This window comes from Mytilus trossulus, chromosome 2, assembly GCF_036588685.1.
Source record: "Mytilus trossulus isolate FHL-02 chromosome 2, PNRI_Mtr1.1.1.hap1, whole genome shotgun sequence".
NCBI classification, from domain to species: Eukaryota; Metazoa; Mollusca; class Bivalvia; order Mytilida; family Mytilidae; genus Mytilus; species Mytilus trossulus.
Window position 1 is genome coordinate 78,588,878 of NC_086374.1, and position 19,870 is coordinate 78,608,747.

At 31.4% G+C, this 19,870-nt stretch overlaps 1 protein-coding gene across 2 annotated transcripts; it reads right to left on the reverse strand.

The window, feature by feature from the left end:
* Nucleotides 1-251: 251 nt before the first annotated feature.
* On the reverse strand, nucleotides 252-19,709 carry LOC134708058 (WD repeat, SAM and U-box domain-containing protein 1-like). Of its 2 annotated transcripts, none has more exons than XM_063568342.1 (11): nucleotides 19,577-19,709; nucleotides 15,559-15,986; nucleotides 13,984-14,186; nucleotides 13,314-13,412; nucleotides 12,205-12,298; nucleotides 11,820-11,853; nucleotides 9,262-9,409; nucleotides 7,067-7,261; nucleotides 5,055-5,147; nucleotides 4,248-4,319; nucleotides 252-1,928 (listed from the first exon to the last, which is right to left on the reverse strand). In XM_063568342.1, the coding sequence occupies exons 2-11, from the start codon at nucleotides 15,975-15,977 to the stop codon at nucleotides 1,777-1,779; spliced, it is 1,509 nt and encodes a 502-aa protein (XP_063424412.1). In that variant the 5' UTR covers nucleotides 15,978-15,986; nucleotides 19,577-19,709; the 3' UTR covers nucleotides 252-1,776. The 2 variants fall into 2 exon arrangements, with proteins under 2 accessions (XP_063424412.1, XP_063424411.1); XM_063568341.1 differs by having other exon boundaries at nucleotides 13,314-13,415.
* Between the last annotated feature and the right edge of the window lie 161 nt (nucleotides 19,710-19,870).

Genomic DNA, 19,870 nt, shown 5'->3' on the forward strand with positions numbered 1-19,870 from the left:
ATTTCTTCTATCTTCCATACAATGTTACATATCGAACTGGTATTTAGAATCTTACAAAAAATATGTGACATTACCAATTTGCTGTTTCTTGACCTTATTTGAATATTCATGCCATTTGTCATAGGATACTAGTCACCATCTTATTCTATAAACAACAAGTATTTGCATTCTGTGCATGTTCAAGGGGTAAATAAATTAAGGAAGACATTTGAATGTTATGTAATGTCAGAAGTCTTCTACAGAGCCAAAAATAATTCTAATCTTTTAATTTGTCACAAACATTTAACAATAATATAAAAACATAATAATATATCTATATACAACTGTAAATTATTCGATGAATACTTGATTAGATACAACAGAGACATATAATGTATTATATGTCTCTGGATACAACAATATAAATTATAGTCATAAATTTAATCAACTTAATATCAAACTTTTTCTTTCAATAAACTATAAAAAAAAATTAAAAAAATGTTAGAACACAAAGAGAATAATGAAGACTACCTATGTGGAGTTATTGTGGACATATTAAGTTTGAAATTTGTTTATTGGGGGGATTCTGCTTTATTTTTACTTTCAGTGAAGTACAATAAGGATTATTTTTCACAAATGATCACAACTAAAAGCACTGAAATATTTCTTTATCATAAAAGCTCATTTTACTCTGAAATAAGAAAATTAATATTTGTCCATTGAAACACAGCATATATTTTTATGAAGTACAATATATTCTATTTATGAAAGCCCTGTAGAACAGTGGTTATCTAAAGGGAAGAATCCCGTGCTTAAAAAATATGCATAGAATTACAAAACTCATTATGTTTGATTATGCATGAAAGAAAAGATGAAACTTAACACAAACATAGTTCATACCTGTCAACCTGTGATGATGAAAATGCAGGTTATACCAGCATTGAAGAATCAAATCTTAGGTCATAATGCATACAAACTTTTTCGTGCTGAATTTCAGTATTTATGGTACATTTTTCTTATAATTCAAATCAAAGTTACCAAAACATCAATGCATGTTCAATTGGTTAAGTAATTAAGCAATGTGAGTAACACCGTCTTATGTTCTTTACTTATTATGATGATATAATTTAATTTAGGATGTAACACGTCTCCTGATTGGCTGATATAATTTAGTCATATGACCGTGACGTCATCAACGTTTTTTCATGGTTTTCTACGGTTTAAAATGGAATTTTGAATTAAATTATAAGAAATGACTGTAATATTTTTTCTGTCTATTCGAAATAACATAAAAGATGTGTTGCACACTGTTAAATAACCCGCTACGGGCGTTATTCAGTGTGACAAATTTTTTTATGTTATTTCGAATAAAAAAAAATATTACAGTCATTTCTTATAATTTAATTCAAAATTCCAAAAAAAAAAAATTTCTGCTTTTTTTGACAAGTCTTAATAGCTAGCTTCTTTTCCAAAAATGAGTATCTTCTACTATACTTTACATATTGCAGTTGCATAAAAAAGACCCTCCACTGGGAATGAGGAAGAAGGGAATGTAATTCCATGTTAAACAACTACAATACACATCATATATGAGGATACTAAAATAAGAACAATACAAGATATAACAAATCAATTCAGATTGCAGATTCTCAAAACAGCAAAACATTAAGATGCTACTGTTCAGCTAGATGCTCTATTCATTTGACATCATGTCAAGAAAACTAACAGACTCAGCCAAATTGCAGGACTAAATCCAACTTGACTGTTTATAAAATCCTGTACATGAACTAAAAGGAGTCATTGACCCTGCAGATATCGTTGTATTAACATTTTAAGACTTCTATTTGGTGTTAGTTGTTTTGTATTAAGAGTTCCATTTGTCATTGGACTTGTAGTTTTCCCCTTCTCCATCCATCCAGCAATAGCAGATCTTTCATATGTATAACCATCTGAAATTAAACAAGCGTACAAGCTATTTTATTTACATTACATTACCTAAGTTCAGCTCTTTATAAGAACCAGGCAGAGTGCCAGATACATTGATTTATGAGGGTTTCAGATTTTATCTATAAATGGCCTAGAAGAAGCAGAAACTGAATACTGCTAAAAAAATAGAAGCCACAATATAAATTTGATAACACACTGTGTAAAAGTAAAAACATAACTAGAGGCTCTAAAGAGCCTGTGTCGCTCACCTTGGTCTATGTGCATATTAAACAAAGGACACAAATGGATTCATGACAAAATTGTATTTTGGTGATGGTGATGTGTTTGAAGTTCTTACTTTACTGAACGATTTTGCTTCTTACAATTATATCTATCATGAACTTTGCCCATTAGTAACAGAGAACTATATTTAGTAAAAATTTACATAAATTTACCAAATTAATGAAAATTGTTAAAAATTGACTATAAAGGGCAATAACTCCTTAAGGGGTCAATTGACCATTTAGGTCATGTTGACTTATTTGTAGATCTTACTTTGCTGAACATTATTGCTGTTTACAGTTTATTGCTATCTATAATAGTATTCAAGATAACCAAAAACGGCAAAATTTCTTTAAAAATTACCAATTGGAGGGCAGCAACCCAACAACCAGTTGTCCAATTCATCTGAAAAATTCAGGGCAGATAGATATTGACTTGATTAACAATTTAACTTCTTGTCAGATTTGCTCTAGATGCTTTGGTTTCATAGTTATAAGCAAAAAACTGCATTTTACCCCTATGTTCTATTTTCAGCCGTGGCGGCCATCTTGGTTGAATGGCCAGGTCATCGGACACATTTTTCAAACTAGATACCCCAAAGATGATTGTGGCCTAGTAGTTTCAGTGGAGATTTTGTAAAAGATTACTTAGATTTATGAAAAATGGTTAAAGATTGACTATAAAGGGCAATAACTCCTAAAGGGGTCAACTGACCATTTTGGTCATGTTGACTTATTTGTAGATCTTACTTTGCTGAACATTATTGCTGTTTACAATTTATCTCTATCTATAATAATATTCAAGATAATAACCAAAAACAGCAAAATTTCCTCAAAATTACCAATTCAGGGGCAGCAACCCAACAACCGATTGACCGATTCATCTGAAAATTTCAGGGCAGATAGTTCTTGACCTGATAAACATTTTTATCCCATGTCAGATTTGCTCAAAATGCTTTGGTTTTTGAGTTATAAGCCAAAAACTGAATTTTACCCCTATGTTCTATTTTTAGCCGTGGTGGCCATCTTGGTTGGTTGACCGGGTCACGCCACACATTTTTCAAACTAGATACCCCAATGATGATTGTGGCCAAGTTTGGTTTGATTTGGCCCAGTAGTTTCAGAGGAGAAGATTTTTGTAAAAGTTAACGACGACGACGGACGACGGACGCCAAGTGATGAGAAAAGCTCACTTGGCCCTTCGGGCCAGGTGAGCTAAAAACTAATGATGTATAAAATGTGGGGTAAACATTAATTAGACAGGAACCTGAATTAGGGTATCATCATATAACCAGAATACGTCTGCATGTAGCAGGAAACAAAAAGTTTGGGAATTGGAGGTATTTGATGAGATGTACTTTTGAATATTTTTTTTATGACATGTTATATCATAAACAATCAGAAAAGAAATAATTGGCTAAACAATACTGGTTTCTAAACTTGATTCTATTATAAGAATATTTTCTACTGAAAAACAATAAAAACAATGTGTCAATAAATGGACTTTATTTTATAAATAATGTGCAAAAAAAAATGGGCAAAGGGTGACAACTCTTATTTACTGATTAGATGTCCAATTTTCATCAAAATATCTTATATCAGCAGAATATTTATACTGAGATTAAATTACTTACAATAACATACTTAATGGCTTTAGGAAATTTTGTTAAAAAGTAAATCCAATCTTTTGACATTGTAAAACAACCCTATATTATAACATTTTATTTGAAAATTAACAATTACAGATAAACACCTAAAATGTATTAACATTTGGTTTTATATTGAGGGAGATTATGCTGGATATAAAAAAAATGAAATTTTACCCCCTTGTTTTTCATTTGGAGATTCAATGAATATCAGAAATGCAACAAGTATACCCCATAAGGGAATAGGGTAAAGTGTAAAATAACATGAAATGCTTTAATTTTACGTCTATAAAATCCATATTAAAGTGTAAAATGTAAACAATAGTATGTTTAACAAATATATTGCAGTTGTTAAGTTGTAAATGGACTGGTCCTACTAATCTTATGTGAAGAAATAAGAAAGCTAGGTACATACCTTCAGCTATAACAGGGTCTTTCATCACCTCCCTAGTAATGGGACACAAAAACTCATCAGGTACACCAACATCTATCAAATACAAATATTAGGAATAATACGTCTGGTGGAAAGTCAAACTCTGCAGGGATCTACATGGAGGAAAATTGAACGATGGAGGAATTTTCACCATCACAAATCATTTCTATGCGGTACAGTGTAGCATGATTGAAAGTATTTCATCCCTTCAAGTAAGGAATGGTGAACATGCAAATTCATTGCTTATTTAAATTATATTTATTTAAATTTTCATTATAGAAGTACATGTGTCAATATTTTAATTGATGTTTGTAAGCATTCAAATACCAAGCCTTCATGGTCCCCCTTTAGTCAAGAATGACAAAAAGCTGTCATGAAGGTCCCCATGTAGTTTTCTGGCTATTTTTGGTAATTGATATGGGGGTAAAAAAATCATGTGGAGCTTATTTTTCACAGACACTGTCAAATTCAGAAGTCATGGAACCCATTACCGGTATGGCTGATTTGAAGCAACAACAAAACGATTCGTACGGGTTATGAAAAAGGTTGGAGAGATTTGTAAAGCAAACGTTGACAAATCAAAAGTTTTTTAATGACTTTATTTAGCAAGTTGATGCTATGCAACAAGCATCTTTCTCGAGTCTGAATATAAACCAGACACACAGATGTATCAAATAATATTATTGTGTTGATGTTTGTATATGCGTTCAACCATATTCTACTTAGAAAAATTAAATGCACAATATATACAATTCAAGAACATATTAAAACATTTACTATCACACTTACCCATCATATTAGTATCTTTCACAAATTTCACTGGTCCACCTTGTTGCAAAATTTTCCTGGCACGTAAAATTTTATTTCTATGCCCCATTGCCTCTAAAAGACAAGAAAAATATAAATCATATCACACAAATATATCATAATCATTTAATGAAATGAATTACAAACGAAAGTGAACCAATGCCTGGTGAGTCTGCAGTATGGTAGAGTCCATAAAGTGGATACCCGAGGGTATGCAGGGTTGTTATGATAAAAAACATAAAATGTAGAGAGTCTTATAACAACAACACTTAAAGGACTGCTGCAGAAATTTATTGATCGACATGTTTCAGTGCCTAGGGCACCATCATCAGGATAAAAACAATATCAACTGAAAGCGAAAGTGAAAGTTCATTGTAAGTATGTGAATAAAGAAATTAAAATAAAATGTTTTTGTTGTGAAAATGTTTGTTAAAATTATTCAGTTGCTATTAATAATGTTACTTACCATTGTAACATTGTGACATTTAAATTTTAACAACCCAATTTTGTACTTCAGCATGATTTTATGTATTGTTTTTATCCTGATGACGAAGCCCTAGGCACCGAAACATGTCAATCAATAAATTTCTGCAGCAGTCCCTAAAGTGTTGTTATAAGACTCTCTACATTTAATGAAATGATTACAGATATGAAAAAAGTCCTGTAAACAGAAGCAGAGTTGAGCTTTGATGTTAATTTTGTATTAAAAGTAGATATTTGGTTACCTCTCCTGTCTAGCTAAACAAGATCACCCTAACATGTTTAACCCTGCCACATTCATTTGTTGCTGTCTAACATATATATTTTTCATTCATTTTTTTGTACATTAGGCAGTTAATAGTTTTCTCATTTGAATTGTTTTACATTTTTTAGTGATTTCAGAACCTTTTATAGCTGACTAAGCAGTATTGACTTTGCTCATTGTTGTAGGCCTAAGTGACTGGAGCTTCATCATAAACTACCTTGACCAAAAACTTTAACCTGAAGCGGGACAGACGAACGAACACACGGAAGGAATAATGAATGAAAGGAAGGACCAACAGACACACAGACCAGAAAACATAATGCCCCTCTACTATCTTAGGTGGGGCATAAAAATGTACTACTTATTATAGGTATGTAGTATTGTCTTTAAGATGTTAGTTCAATAAATAGTTGAAAATTTTAAAAATCTCATGTTATACATAATTATTTATAAGGTCTGTTGCATTTGAGATTATTGATCAGTGGGCACTAAAAAAAAAAAAGACTTATCAATGCAATTTCAGGAATACTGCATATACAAAACACATTTAAATGGCAAAACTTTTCCTGCTACCTTTAAAAAGTAATCATTTTATTTTTAATTCACAGTAAGTGTCTATTTCATTTGGTTCAATTAGTTAATGTGAAAGATTTTAACTGATTTAGTCATTAAAAACGATCCGATTCAAGCTCAAATATGCTAAAAAATGTCACTTTTTGTATAAGTTATGAATTATCATAAAATACAACTTGCATTTCAATATTAAGGATGAACAATAATGCAGCCACTTCTGTTTTACTTGAAAACCGTCTAAAATTTAACTAAAATGCTAGAATTGTGAAGATTTCAGTAATTTGGCATGACTTATAGGTGCTAGTACTCGATATATGTGCATTGTATTGTCAAAAACAGCCCATTTTTATGTAGCAGAAGCCTTCTACTGTCCAATAAATAACTTAAAGTTTACATTTTAACAATTTTGTAAAACTGCTATATTTGGGGCCAAAAAGGGGTCTTACTGGACCTACTTCTTTGTACTTTATTTGTGCCTTTTTACTTTAAAAAAAAAAAAGCATCACCAATGAGTCTTTTGTAAACGAAATGCACAATGGTGTATACACTCTTAATCCTGGTATCTATTTAGAGTTTACTAGCATCACTCTCATGCTGTACATGTATTGCAATAATTTTTGTGGAAAATTTGTTAGCTACATGTAAGTATTTTCAGGGCAAAAAGCATGTAACATACCTAATCCAATCTGTTGTAACATACTATCTGTTATAACTTCTAACTCTGTACCATCAATAGCATTCTGTTCAAATGAAGATTTATATTGCTCTAGTCCAATCTCTTCCAACCATTTACAAACTTCCTCCACTGACCATTTATTGACCGGTTTGACCTCTTCAGTGTCACATTGTGACTGATTTCTTTCTATATTTTCTGATAAAAAGTTATGTAAGGTTTAGTTGTAATCTTGCCATAAATACATTTATAGTTTAAAGTATGTACATTGCATACAACCTCATAGAAAAATATATTCACCTGTACTCACAAAATTGGTGACCAAATAAGAACAATGAATTTTCAGTACCTTAAAATGATTTATAAAATTCTAGATTTATTGATTGTTGTTCAGGTGGAAACTCAGTTGAAATAGAACAAAAGAATTGATGTTCTTTGTTAGAGAAGAAGATAAATGCTAACTGTAATGTTTACTATAGAAACATTAATTTTAAAACTTAATAGAAACAAATAAAATGACAATTTTCTGCTCAATTATGAAGTATTTTATTTTAAAAAACACCATTCGCATAAGTTTTCAATTTATAGTAAAGCAGAACAATTAGGTATCAAGTCGACGACATGGGTATCTATGAAAGGCGATCATGTCAAAAACCTGATAAAGTAACACGTTAACATTTAACACGATAAATACAGTTTTAACGTGTTAAAACAAGATTTTAAAAACACCTTAAGAAATCAATATATTTAACGTGTTAAACTTTGCAATTGTAAAGTTTGGGATTTAACCTGTAGGTGAAAAAAGATGTTTATCGCAATAAAATACCCGTCACACTGGCCATGTGTCATAATGAATCACATTAACTCGTTAAATTCAACGCAATTATGTTGCTACGATACATTACTTTTGTTAAAACATGGTTTAATACGATAAATCATCTGATGATAATATGATAAAAAGTGCCATTTTTTATGTTAGGGAGTGTTTAAGTTGAATATTTTGTCTTGAAAACATATAAAGCATGAGTATTTGATACATCATCTCGCTTCAGATTCTATCAGTTTTTATATATCAAGGCTACAGGTTGACTTTATAACATCAAAAATTCATAGTACCAAAAGATGAAATATATGGGTCAAGTGAAATTACTTTTTAATTATGAATAACAAAAACTGAGTAGGTGTGTTCGAATAGCTAATTTTTACTAAAAGTATAAGGATTGTCTTCTGTCCCGTTATCTGGGAAATATATGTGGTAGTCTCATGCAATGAATAGAAGCTCATAGATTTTTGGTTTATTATGGTGATTGTAGATTGTTGTCAGGGGTGGATTTCGTCTTTTTAATTTCCCAGTAGTTTCATCCTTACAAATAATGGCTTCAATTTCTTCGATTGTATTTTGATGAAATAGAATCCTGACTGCATTGATAAACAAGAACTGAATTATCTCTCCTGCTTGACTGATTTTGGCTGAGGGATATGATTAAAATCTTTGAGGTCACAGTTCATTTTATATCATAACCAGGTGCTCCATAGGGCACAGCATTATACAACTGCAGAGGTCAAGCCCTGAACAACTGGGGCAAGTATGGAAACAACATTCAAGCTTGAAACAGCTCTGAATTTCGATTGTGATCAAATTTCATAAAATAATTTTGGACAGAAAAGAAATGTCTTACAAATCTATAGCGCAATATTATGCATTTGAAGATTTCTTCTTCAAACTTTTCAAAAATTTGGAATTTGAGAAATTTTGGAGAAAAAAAATTGAAAACTGCTGCCCCCCATGATATAGAAACTTGTGGTATAATTGCAAAGAGATTCATACACTTAAACACAAGTTATTGTTTGAAAACTACAAAAATGCTTATTTTGGGCCCCCTTTTTGGCCCCTTTTACCAAGACTATTGGGACCATAATCCCCAAAATCAATCCCAATCTTCCTTTAGTGGTATTGAACCTTCTGCTTAAAAATTGTAGAGATCCATTCACTAAAACAAAAGTTATTGTCTGTAAACAAAATGCGTCTTTTGAAGACGACGCAGACAACATGATACCATTATAAGACTCAATTTTTTTTTTGCGGTGGTATAAAAATTGAATATATTTATGAGATCAAGTAATCTTAATTTTATTATGTAAAATTATATACTAAAAACTCTACTCAATTATTATCTTATACCATTCACAAAACATACTGAATAATTCATCTTCATTGGTGATTTTCCATATTACAGCAGTTCTGTCATTGGAACCTGATACTAGAAACAGTCCATCATATGAAAAAGAACAACTTGTAACATATCTCACATGACCTTCTATTACATGTAATGAATTTCCGTGTATCTGTAAAAGAAAATAGATACTATCATAAATGAACTTTCAATGACGTGTAGAATTCAAGCTCTAATATTTTTATCAACACAATTTCCAATTGGTAAAACAAGATATGATCATATGAGGAGCAAATTTTAACTTTTCCTACAGACAGTTACATGTGGAGAAGGATCTTTTGGAGATATGAGATCACCCAAGCTTTTGGTGAGGTTTGTGTTTATTCTGTCTTTGGTTTGCTATCTTGTGTATTGTATACTGCTGCTTTTCTTTTCCCCATTGCATTGTCAGTTTTTTTCAACAATTGAATGCATTTGTATGCCAACATAACTACCTGAATAGACATATAATTATTATATGATAATATTGAATTCTTTATTTGAAGAGGTTGAAAACATTTAGTTACAACAACAAAACAAATTTCCTTAAGGACCTCACATGCAGGACACAGCTTTATACGACCACAGAGGTTGAACCCTAAACAGTTGGGGCAAGTATGGACATAACATTCAAGCTTGATACAGCTCAGAATCTGGATTGTGATCAAATTGACATAATATGAGTTTTTATGACTTAAAAAAAATGTCAAGATCTTACAAATCTATTATGCAATATTGTGCAATGAAAGATTTCTTCTTCAAACTTTTCAAAAATTTGGAATTTGAGAAACTTGGAAAAAAAATTGAAAACTACTACCCCCCCCCCTTTTTTTTTGCAATAAGTCCAAAACCTGGTTTTCCTTTATACCTTATTTACAATTAGTGTAAGGGAGGTAAATCTGAACATACCAAACATTGTATGTTAACTGTTTTGTAATAACCTCCCTTACACTGCTTTTAAATTATATTCATTGACCATCGACCAGAAAAACCTTGTTTCTCCCTTTTTTTGACCCTTATTCCAAAACATTTTGATCAATAACCCCACAAAGTCATAACTAACCTTCCCTTTATGGTATGTGGTATAATTTCAGAGAGATTCATCCACTTTAACACAAGTAATTGTTTGAAAACTACAAAAATGCATATTCTGGGCCCCCTTTTGGGCCCCTAATTCCTAAACTATTGGGACCATAACCCCCAAAATAGTTTCCAACCTTGCTTTAGTGGTATTAAACCTTCTGGTAAAAATTTATAGATATCCAAAATGCCATTCACTAAATCTAAAGTTATTGTCCGGAAACTAAATGTGTCTTCAGACAACACAGACGACATGATACCATTATACCATTATACAACGCAAATTTTTTTTGCCGTCATATAACCAGATGCTCCACAGGGCACAGCTTTATACAACCGCAGAGGTCGAACCCTGAACAGTTGGGGCAAGTATGGACACAAGATTTAAACTTGATACAGCTCTGGATTTGGATTGTGATTAAATAGTTGACACAACATAGGTTTCTGACACAGAATGAATGTGGTCTAAGAACTTGAACTTAAAAACTTTAAAATTTTAAATTGGACATTTACCTCTTTTGGTCCAATACCCACAAATCTAAATACATGGTTAGATTCAGAATATCATAGAACTCCAAGAATTCAATTTTTAATGAAATCAAATAATGTTCAATTTTAGACCCTTTAGACCTCAATGTGGACCAATTTGATAACCAGGTCCAAATATTAAAAATCTAATTACATGTTTAGATTCAGCATATCAAAGAACTCCAAGAAATCAATTTAAGTTAAAATCAAACTAAGTTTAATTTTGGACACTTTGGACCTTAATGTGAAACCATTTGAAAACAGGACCAAAAATTAAGAATCTAAATAAACAGTTTGGCATATCAAAGAATCCTATTAATTAATTTTTTGATGAAATCAAACAAAGTTTAATTTTTTTTGTTTTGGCCCCTAATTCCTAAACTGTTGGGACCAAAACTCCCAAAATCAATCCAAACCTTCCTTTTGTGGTCATAAACCTTATGTTAAAATTTCATAGATTCTGTTTACTTATACTATGTTATTGTGGGAAAACCAAGAAAAATGCTTATTTGGGCCCTTTTTGGCCCTAAATTCCTAAACTTTTAGGACCAAAACTCCCAAAATCAATCCAAACCTTTCTTTTATGGTCACAAACCTTTTGTTAAAATTTCATAGATTTCTATTTACTTATACTAAAGTTATAGTGCGAAAACCAAATGTCTTCAGACGACAACGACGAAGCCAACGTCATACCAATATACAACCAAAATGTTTTCAATTTTTTAGGTCGAATAAAAACAGACTTTAACACAAAGTTCATTTCTGATCTAGTATTTCAATGTGATATTACATTGTAGTAAAATATAAACAATAAAAAAAATCAAGATAAAAAAATATACAAATCAAAATGCCACATTGTAGAAATGTAAGCAGTTGATTACCAAATTTATTGCATTTGACTTTTATATTATTAGCGTGTACCAAGTCTTACTTACTGCATCCCATAGTCTCACAGTTTTGTCTATTGATCTGAAATTAAAAAATATGTAATTTTTAGTAGTATAATATTTTCTTATAAGAAAAAAAACCCTATATTAGGTTGTATATATGTTCTACCATATTTTTAAACTGCAGCTGACTTTACTGTCTTTGCAATAGTCCTTTTCTAGTTTATATCTGCTATGATATGTAAGTAATCTTTTGAACTTTTACTGAATTATATGTTTACAATGCAACCATATACTTTTACTTCAATATATTACTGATGTGTTAAAATTATTTACTCTTATATAGACTGGTTATCTATTTTGTTAACATATTCAGCCTTGACCAAGACATCAGAATGTCGCACTAAGTCTGTCTCTACAAAACTGAACTTACCCTGAGGCCAAAAGACTTCCATCATGTGAATAAGAACAACATGTTACTGGTCCTGAATGACCTTTCAATGTCAATTTGAGGTTAACTGAAACAGCTAGAATAAAAAAATGTGTGCAAATGAATATAAAACTTTATATACATGTAAAATATTAGTAAATTTATCATTGACCATTATATCTGTAACTAAGGAAGAAACTTTCATATAGTTAGCATGTCAGGATTCCAGACAAAATTTTGCAGGTAGTGTTTAAGAGCAAGATCTCTTTAACATATTCAGTTTTGTAAAGAGCCACAATTTTTTTTTTTGCAAAATGAGAAAATGATGACAGCCAGCAGAAACTCTGGTAAAGGACTAAATCAGAAATATATATGAATCAGAAATTACAAATAGTTCAGAAGTCATAAGTTTTATTTGTATTAATGATTTTTAATTCTTTGATAAGTGTTTTACCACAACAGTAAGTATTTAGCTCATACTCTAATATCTAGTTTAAACTTTAAATAATTTTCCTGAAAAGCTAAAAAAATTATCATCATTATGCAATATTAGAATGGAGTATGCCCAGATTTCTGTAGATTGAATTATCACTCTGGGCATGCCAGATTTTGTAATTTTAGACTTTGTAATTGTAAATGACATCACAAGTGTGATCATATATTTGTAATTGTAATTGACATCACAAGTGTGGTCATATATTTGTAATTGTAATCAACATCACATGGGTGGTCATTTATTTGTAGTTGTAATCGACATCACAAGTGTGGTCATATATTTGTAATTGTGATTGACATCACAAGTGTGGTCATATATTTGTATTTGTAATTGACATCACAAGTGTGGTCATATATTTGTAATTGTAATTTCAAGTGTGGTCATATATTTGTAATTGTAATTGACATCACAAGTGTGGTCATATATTTGTAATTGTAATTGACATCACAAGTGTGGTCATATATTTGTAATTGTAATTTCAAGTGTGGTCATATATTTGTAATTGTAATTGACATCACAAGTGTGGTCATATATTTGTAATTGTAATTGACATCACAAGTGTGGTCATATATTTAAATGATGGCAGTAAGAAAGCCACCCTTGAATGTAATCTTACCAGCAGAACCCAGAACTGCCTGGAAATCCCACAACTTGATGAGATCATCTTGTCCTCCACTGGCAAACATAAATGTAACTGTTCCATTGTCAGATGAAACTGCTGAAATAAGAGCACAGAATTGTTTTTTTGTATTAATTTGACACACATGTACAGTTTCAATATAATAGAGAGAGCTTAATTCAAATTCTATCAATTTTTAAAGTCTTCACTAGTTCAAAATTCAAAATGATGAGCAGAACTTAAAGTACAGAATGTGGCAGGGTTATACATGTTTGTGGGTGGTGGAATGATTCAACATAAATAAACAGTATTACTAATCAGTATTACTAATCAGATTGATACACAAATAAAAATAAGTACTTAAGACGACAAGAACAGATAGAGTTCAAAGAAAATAACAACTAATAAAAACATCATGTACATGTATCTAAGGCTAAAATTACAGTTATGATGGTGTCATGTATGTGGCTTAATAGACAACAATATATTTCACAAATAAAAGTATCATGCACAATTTGGGTTATTCATGCCAAGGTTTTTTTCAATTAATTTCAGATAAGATGTTCACTGAAACAAGAAGATGACTATCTAGAAAAAAAAATGTAACCCAAACTTCCAATTGACACTTTGTATCATGGGACATAATATCTGATGTTTCTATACTTACATTTTGCAGACCCATAAGTAGGAGAAAACTGGCAGCAGCTGACTCCAAGGTCATGACCTTCATCAATATATTTCAGACATTTCCCATGACCAAATTTAGCATCCCAGACCTGAAGGTCACCATTGCAGCTGCCTGATACTATGAAGTTACTGTCTGGTGAAAAATCACATCCTACAACTGATGCTTCATGTCCTGTGAAGGTTCTATATAAAAAAAATCATTAATTCATTAAAAGGAACAGGTTCATACATGTAGAAAATTGAAGGCAATTATTAGTGTTTTACAGGCTCTTCAACTAAACAAGCTTGCACACAATGAAATGTCTTGCTCTTGTTGCCTGCTTCCCTTACCATGATTGATTTAAGTTGTAACAATGAAGGTTTTGCTACAAAAATCACATAAACTTACACCTCACAATCATTTCATACACTTAATATAGTTGACCAATTGCTTTTATATCAAAGAAAGAGATCTTATAACCATATGAAATTAACATTAACCAGGCAAATGGCAAATGAAAACAAGGTCAAGGTAAGATGACACATGACAGACAGACGTGTAAACCTTATTAATATCATTTCATTATCAAACTATAGTTGAACTACCAGTATTGCTTATTGTATCTCTAAGAAACACTGAATCAGGAATCAGGATATCTTTACATTCACCACTGAACCATGAAAACAAGGTCAAGGTCAGATGATAAGTACATTTGTTGTACATGTACCTTTTTACCAGACAGAAATGTACAACCTATGTGACTTAGTGTAGTACATGCATCATTCCATACTCCAAATAATTGAATAATTGCTTATGGTTACTTAGATACAGACTGAACTAGTATATCTTTACATTGACCAATGAACCATGAAAATGTACATCTAAACTTGGAGGCCTCAGTGAATAATCATACAGTGGCTGCTTAATAACCAATAAAATTCCTTGGATAAGTCATAGATTTTTAAGTTAAAACATATCATAGTTGCAACATGATCTCACCAAACATTTCTGCCTTTTACTTTTTCTCTAACTTTTACTATTTCTGAGTTTATCCTGTAATCATTTATGATGTTGATTGGTTGTAATACAATGTATTTTCATAAAAATACTGACAAGTATCTTGGCTCCATGTGCCTGGAAACATTTTTCACCCTTTAGTTTCCTCTACATGTAATGGTTTTGTGTTAATTATATAAACCCATAATAAGGTTTTTGATCTTTATAGCAATTACTCTATAATTTAAATAGAAAATATTTATCTGCCCAGGTTGATCCTAAATAGTAAATGTTGCCTGATACAAATGTACTTGCTACTGATGATCTTTTTGTCCCTTAATTCTGTATTTTTTTTGAAGATTGTGAACAGTACCTACAATTTAAAAAAAATATTAAATATTTATATTAATCCAAAGAAATACAGTTTGGGGTTCCCAATGGTAAAAAGAAAAAACTTATTGGTAAGTACATGTATAAAACCTTTATACATTTTTAAAAATCAAGATATTTTCAAATTTGTCTGGTATGCAAAATTATAACCCTGGTATCTAAGGTTCTTTGATGATCTTTTTTCCATACCTGATTAACTTTTTGCTTGACACTTCCCACATACATAATAATTCATCATCTGATCCAGTTAAAATGTAATTTGAGTTTGGAGAAAACCGGCAGACTCGTATACTATTCTGACTCTCATGATGTAACACAGCACTCTTATTACCAGTCTTTACATCCCATAAAATCAATTTGCCATCAGTTGAACATGTAGCAAGGGTGGTTCCAAAGGGAGAAAATGTGCAGCAATGTACATAATACTGATGTCCACACAAGGGTGAATGTTTATGTTCTGTGAAATCATCTGTGTTCCATAATCGTGCTGTTTTATCGGCTGATGCAGTGGCTAGTAAATCCCCATTAGAGAATGCCACACAGTTTACATCTGATGAATGAGCTCCTATTGTGTGATACAAGCTTGTCACAAGCTTGTTTGACATCATCAAACATTTCTGGAAAAAAAATGTAGATAGCTTATTTATATAAAGATAATAAAAATCTTTAAATATTTCGGTTAATAGTCCATTTGCCAATTTTTGATTCTGATACTACACTTTTTATACAAATTATTTCCCTTTGTCAATTGTAGACTGGTTCTAAACTGGACAAAATTGGCTTTTGCCAATGCAAAGCATGATGAATAGAAAGTGATGTATCAGTGGTTTTTACAGTTTTTTCATGAAAACTAATTTCTGATGTCGATAGAATTTATCTCAACAACAAATTAATGTAATTATAAGATTTGAAAAACTTAAAGGTTACTCACAATACGCACAGGTAAATTTTTCTCTATCTGCTTGCTCTCCATTGTAAATAAAAATAACAAAAAAAGGGATCTCTAAATACAGGCTCAATTACAGGAATATGCAAATAGTCTATTACCAGATACATTGTCAAGTCATTCACAGTCATTGTGACCTCTCTGTTCAATTTTTCATCAACAGTGGCCATGTTTGAATAAATATCAATTTGCTGGCAATACTTGCAATCAAATTGCCCTTAATTTTGGAAACATTTGGTACAGTAAGTTGCAAGGCATTTAGATCCAGTTGACAGCTGACTTTAACTCTAACAGACAATTAGACATTACAAATTTTGCCATTGCTTTACTCATAAATATACACATGTAGCTAATGATTGTATAACAACCTACATGTATAACAGGAATTTTAATCTAGCTGAATAGTGAAAAAAAATCTTTAAATCCATTTGAAAAACTCCCTCATATGAAAAACTTATCATTTGATATCACTGCCTTTTAATGAATACCACGAAATAAAATATCCATGAAATCTTTGTAGAGACAAAACCATGAAATTTTAACCCCATGAAAATTAATGTTTCTACAGTATTGATATATTGTTCCCTGATTAAATTACTACAGGTTTGAGACATACATGTACAAAAACCAATAATGACATTAATTTTGTTTCTATTCTTCCAAATTTCCTATACATATGAACATGTACTTTTCAATTATTAGAAAAGAATTGTTCAAAATTTGTTATTATTATTAAACTATTATTTCAATTAAAGGAATTGCTTAGCAGAATATAAATTCCATGTTCAAATGTTAAAGTCAAACATGTAAATTTGTTTTGAATTTCAAAAATATAAATGTAATATTATATAATAAATACATACTGTAAATTCAGAAATTATTGCGAGGTTTTTATTATTGCGAATAATGCGACTGAGTTGTAAACGCAATAATTAAAACTCGCATTTTGTAATATTCTAACTGAATTAAGCATGACTTTTCTCAAAATCGTAAAAATTAAAATCGCATTCAAGTGTAAAATGACAAAATCGCAATAATAAATGCACGCAATAATTTCTGAATTTACAGTAACTAGTAACATTCAGGTGTGTTTGGTAGTATTTTTAAGGTATTTGTAAATAATTTATGGCGTTAGTGTTCACTGATGAAAAATAAAACCAGGTGCTCCGCAGAACGCAGCTTAATACAACCACCAGATGTCGAAATTAGCGCTGGTCCTGTGGTCAGGGACCAGTAGAATGTGCATCATACCAGTAGAAATTTGTCGATAAAATCACTGTTTGCATCGCAATCTCCGTTTGTTTACAAAACAATTTACCTGTGAAATCAATTACACGGTGCTGGGGATATTACAATTGATCAAGTTGATTAATATCTCGGGTGAGTGTCCTTCACAACAATATAACATGTGGAAATTTTTGGAAGGAGTTAAACCGCCAGACAAAAAAATTAAAATAAGTGAAAATCAAAAGGAAGATGCAGAAAGGGTGTTTTCTGAAATGAAACTTGTAAAGAATGATTGGCGATCAAAATTGCGTCAAACTGTTTTATCAGATCTTTTATTCATTATGTTTCACACTGAAGATATAGCATCATTTGATCCAGTCCCAGCTATTGAAATGTGGAATATTTCTGGACAGTGCTCCAGACGACCCAGTCAGGCAACCTATGGTTGTCGTGAGGATTGCAATGACTTGGAAGACAATGTTGAAAATTTTTCTGTCCTTGATCCTGATTTTGATAAAGAAAATCATTGAGATTATCAAAGCCTTTATCAAAATCAGAATCAAGACTATCCCTTTGTTCCTGTCTAACTAATGTAAACAAAAGCATCAAAATAAAATTAAACATCTATCATTATATTAGTGTTTGTCAAATGAATGTTATTTTTACAGGACCAGTAGATTTGGAGCCTGACCAGTAGAGTTTTCAGTCCACTGGTCCAGCAGTCCAGTACACAAAAAAGCTTAATTTCGACCCCTGACGACCACAGAGGTCAAACCCTGAACAGTTGGGGCAAGTATGGACACAACATTCAAGCTTGATACAGCTCTGAATTTGGATAGTAATCACATTTTTGACATAACACAAAACAAATGTCAAGATCTTACAAATTTATTTCGCAATATTGTGCAATTAAAGATTTCTTTTTCAAACTTTTCAAAAATTTGAAATTTAAGAAATTTAGTGGGGAAAAAAATAAAAATTACTATCACACCCTTTTTTACAATTATTCCAAAACCTGACATTTCTTTATACATTATTTACCAGTAGTGTAAGGTAGATAAGTCTGATCATATGCAACATTGTATGTCAAATGTTTTTGAGTTACCTCCCTTACAAATTGTCTTAATTGTCCATTGACTAGAAAAACCTGTTTTTTTCCCCTTTTTGCTGCTTATTCAAAAAATGATAACTTGTGTTATTATTTCAGAGTTATTGTTTGTGTAACTGGAGAGCATGTATCTACTCTACAAATTCATATCGTCACCACCGGGATTTGAACCCTGGTTGTCAGGGTGACAGTCAGTGTGTTAACCCACTGAGACAAAGAATCGCTTCTCTAGCTCAGTTGATTTATAATGGCTATATATGTTCTACCTGTTTTAAGGGGAAGCAACCCCGCTACATTTGAAAGCTACAAAAATGCTTATTTAGGTCCCACTTTTTGGCCCCTAATTCCTAAACTTTTTAGGACCATAACCCCCAAAATCATTTCCAACCTTTCTTCAGTGGTATTGAACCTTCTGGCAAAATTTTTTAAAGATCAATTCACTAAAACTAAAGTTATTGTCCCGAAACTAAATTCATCTTTGGATGACGACTACAATAACTTGATAGCATTATAGGAGTGGTGGTCGTATAAAAACTGTTTAGTTTCATGGCAGTGCTGTTGATATTAATAACTGTCAAATGCATTCCTTGTTACAGCCTGAGACTACAGCAGAAATTAAATTTATTATTCAATACTAAAATCCTTGATGTTGAGGGACTATTAAGAATAGGGGTGACAAGTGCATTGCCTCTTTCGCTAGTAGATTTTAATATAAACGCCATTCATTAGTATTTATGGAAAACTCATAAGGAGGTAGAGAAATGGGTTCATATGCCATAAGGTCCAGGTTCTACCAACCTAAAATCGTGATATTTTTTTGGGAAAAGACAAAAGTCAAGGCTCAAGCTCTCATATAACAATTTTTAACTTATCGACTAAATGTGCAATTGCTACTGTAACAATAAATAATTTTCCCCCGTTCTTACATGATTATGTCTTTCAGTTTGTTTACTTGTATAATTAAATATCAACTGTGATAACTAGGCATTGCAAAATCGATCGCAAGGGAGACCATACATCTAAACAAAACATCACATGAATTCGCCATTTTGGAAATTATGACGTCATGATCATGTGACAGGCACCTGTCAAAGCGGGTATCTTCAAGCCCGAAAGACGGCAAAGAAAAGCTTTTGTACAGTTTATGAATAAAGCATAGAAATATTCTTACTTTGTTATTTCAAATGAAATGAACTGCAAACTACTGAATGTTTAACAAA

Bases quoted from the DNA above. Each gene is read 5' to 3' on its own strand.
- LOC134708058 (XM_063568341.1), bottom strand. From the start codon at position 15,977: ATGATGTCAAACAAGCTTGTGACAAGCTTGTATCACACAATAGGAGCT. The intron at 11,854-12,204 runs GTAAGTTCAGTT...TTTTAATTTCAG, and splicing joins GGAAGTCTTTTGGCCTCAGG to ATCAATAGACAAAACTGTGA. The intron at 5,148-7,066 runs GTATGTTACATG...CTTGTCTTTTAG, and splicing joins GTTACAACAGATTGGATTAG to AGGCAATGGGGCATAGAAAT.